This window comes from Emiliania huxleyi, assembly GCF_000372725.1.
Source record: "Emiliania huxleyi CCMP1516 unplaced genomic scaffold EMIHUscaffold_316, whole genome shotgun sequence".
Taxonomy (NCBI): Eukaryota; Haptophyta; order Isochrysidales; family Noelaerhabdaceae; genus Emiliania; species Emiliania huxleyi.
In genome coordinates, this window is record NW_005199635.1 from 44,821 (window position 1) to 47,396 (window position 2,576).

The 2,576-nt window shown below is 60.0% G+C and overlaps 1 protein-coding gene across 1 annotated transcript in view; it reads right to left on the minus strand.

The window, feature by feature from the left end:
• Positions 1-1,719: 1,719 nt before the first annotated feature.
• Positions 1,720-2,576, minus strand: part of EMIHUDRAFT_240795 (translation elongation factor Tu) — a gene marked incomplete at both ends in the record, with an annotated part of 3,650 nt that continues 2,793 nt past the window's right edge. Inside the window, 2 exons of the mRNA XM_005774258.1 lie at positions 1,720-1,770; positions 1,848-1,943. Coding sequence (XP_005774315.1) covers positions 1,720-1,770; positions 1,848-1,943 — 147 coding nt within the window. The remainder of the gene's footprint in view (positions 1,771-1,847; positions 1,944-2,576) is intronic.

Sequence of the window (2,576 nt, forward strand, 5' to 3'; positions counted from 1 at the left end):
CGCGCATGAGAAGAAAGGCAAATGCTAGGATAGATGGGAAACAGGGCTAGGTAAGCTCGGCCTTGATGATTCCCGGTCCTAAATGTTCACATGGGGCGGGCCTGTTCATTGTGCACTTCTCGTGGGATGCCATAAGCGTCGGGTTACACAGAAGCTGATAGTAACCGTTTGGGGATAAAAGCATACAAGGTCTGGAGATTGCATAAGCGAGCTTGAGCCCGTCGCAGGTAGAAAGGCCGTACACCAGCTGGTGGCGGGGTGGGACGCCAATCGCCGTCCACTCGGCGGGGTCGCAGCTGCCTCTGCGCGTCCTGGGGATGTACCTTTGTCGCGCGCCGGAGCCTGTGTAGTCGACGGGCCCCCGGGGGCGACGGGGGTGCTCTCGCGGGGGGTCCCCCCAGTCAAGGGGGTCTGGGGCTGCCCCAGAAAGCCCGCCGCAGGCGCCGATTTTTTGGGCTTTTTTGACTGATTTTCATGAGGTGTTGCTACTATTTTCGGACCAGTATCCAGTTGAAGCCTAAAAATGGCTACAAATACAGCCACACCAGCTGCTAGTCGTGAGCTGCTACTGTGTGGCAAGAGAGGGCTTTCAGACGCACTATTCAGTATGATCCAGCTCAATGTTGCGGAGTAGTAACACTGTTCCGTTACCGTGAGCGGCCGGCGGCCGGCGGCGGCCGGTGCGGCACGCGGAGCACTCCGTGAGCGGTGACGGGTGCGGACGAGCGAATGAGAGGTTCCTTTCAGTGAGAGGAAGGCAGTCCTAGTCTTTCATAACACATCTCCCACAGATAGCGACCTCTCATTCGCTCGTCCGCGCCCGTCACTGCTAGTCGGGGCACTCCCGGCGTGCGGCCCGGTCCCGGACGGTCGTCACTCCGGTTGCTCGTGTTCACACCGTCAGAACTCAGCTCTGCTAAGGATTCAGTGTCTGAGACTTGGGCATCTTACACAACTTTTATAGTAGAGCACAATGGCACCCTTGGATCAAGTGAATCACTTCATTAATACACCGTAATACCGACCCCCGTTTTCGGCCGCCGCGGCCGGAGAGCACCCCCGTCGCCCCCGGGGGCCCGTCGACTACCCAGGCGCCGGAGACGACTCGACGCCGCTGAGATCGGAGATCAAGCTCTGACAGGTCGCACGTCGCTCCTTTGACGCCGACGTGACTCACCCGTGCAGATCACATCAGGACACGGTCTCGACGCGCTCGGTGCGACGCCTGCGACCCGTCTTGGGTCAGGTGGCACGACGCTCATCGCGCCTACCAGCGCTGCCGTGCAGGTTGCCACGACGAGGTCGAGCACGCTTCTATACGCTCGCCCAGCCTTCCTTTCCATCCCATTAGGCAGCCTGGGAACGGTGGCGGTCAGAGGCAAAGCCTACGAGGGGTGGTGGAACCACATTTCACGGCCACCGCCGGCTCGACCCCGCGATAGCCTCCGTAGGCTGACTTTGAGGCACAATCATCGGACGATGTCGGCGAGTTGGGTCGCTCTCGCGGTAGCCAGATGACCCCCCATACTAGTATCATCGGCCATGGCCGCAGGAAGCGCGTGGGAGGGCGCTGGGAGCAACACGGAGAGCTCCGTTGGACGCGTTTTCAAGATTTACGAAGATTAGCGTGTCAGAGTGAATTGGAACTAGCCTTCACGTTACACACGTAGACGTAGGCTTTATCATACGAGAGCTAAATAGAAAGGGCGGTGGTAACTTTTATAGTTTATTTGGAAAAAGAGTTTCAGAGATGCTCAGTTTGCGGTAAAGCTAAACCTAAAGGTAAAGCGATTACCGATATGGATAAAATGGAACTAGCCGAAACGAATCGAGTCATACACAGTAACATACAAGCTGTCTAAAAAGGAAAATATGCGCTTCGGCGGAGCTTGGAGCTTGCCGGCACCATTATAATCACATGCAGCTATCGATATCGGTGCCGACTATCGAGGCCGGTCTGCCCCCCCCCCCCCCCTTGCAGCCGCGAGCGAGAGAGACGAGAACGGCGAGACGGTCTTGCGAAATACAATGCCCAACCTCAGCGTCGAGCAGAGGACGCACGTAGCCCTGAGTGGCGCAACCCTCCCCCCTCGCCCACCGACGAGGCGCACCCGGAATTCACTCGGGGGTGTCAGCAGCAAAAGCACTCACTGCTCGAGGATCTTGCCCACAACGCCAGCACCGACCGTCTTGCCCCCTACACACATTGCAGGACGGCGAGACTCGGGGGGGGGGGGGGGGGGGGGGGGGGAACTGGGAAGGGCCGCTGAACGGGCGGGGGCCCTCCCCCCCCCGGAAAGGAAAACGCATGCCCCCCTGGATGGCCCTCGGCGAAAAGAGGCTGCCCCCCACCCCAGAATTGTCCCCCGGGATCACCATTTGTAAACGCAACGGGGCGGGGTGTGGCGGCCCCCCCCCCAAAAAAAAGGGGGGGGGGGGGGGGGCCCCCTCCTGCCCCCCCCAAAGGCAAAGGAACCCCTCCCCCCCGGGGGGGGAAAAAAAAAATCCCCCCCGGAATTTTTAAAAAAAGGGGGGGGCCCCCCCCCCCCCCCCTTGGGGGGGGCAAACACCAACCC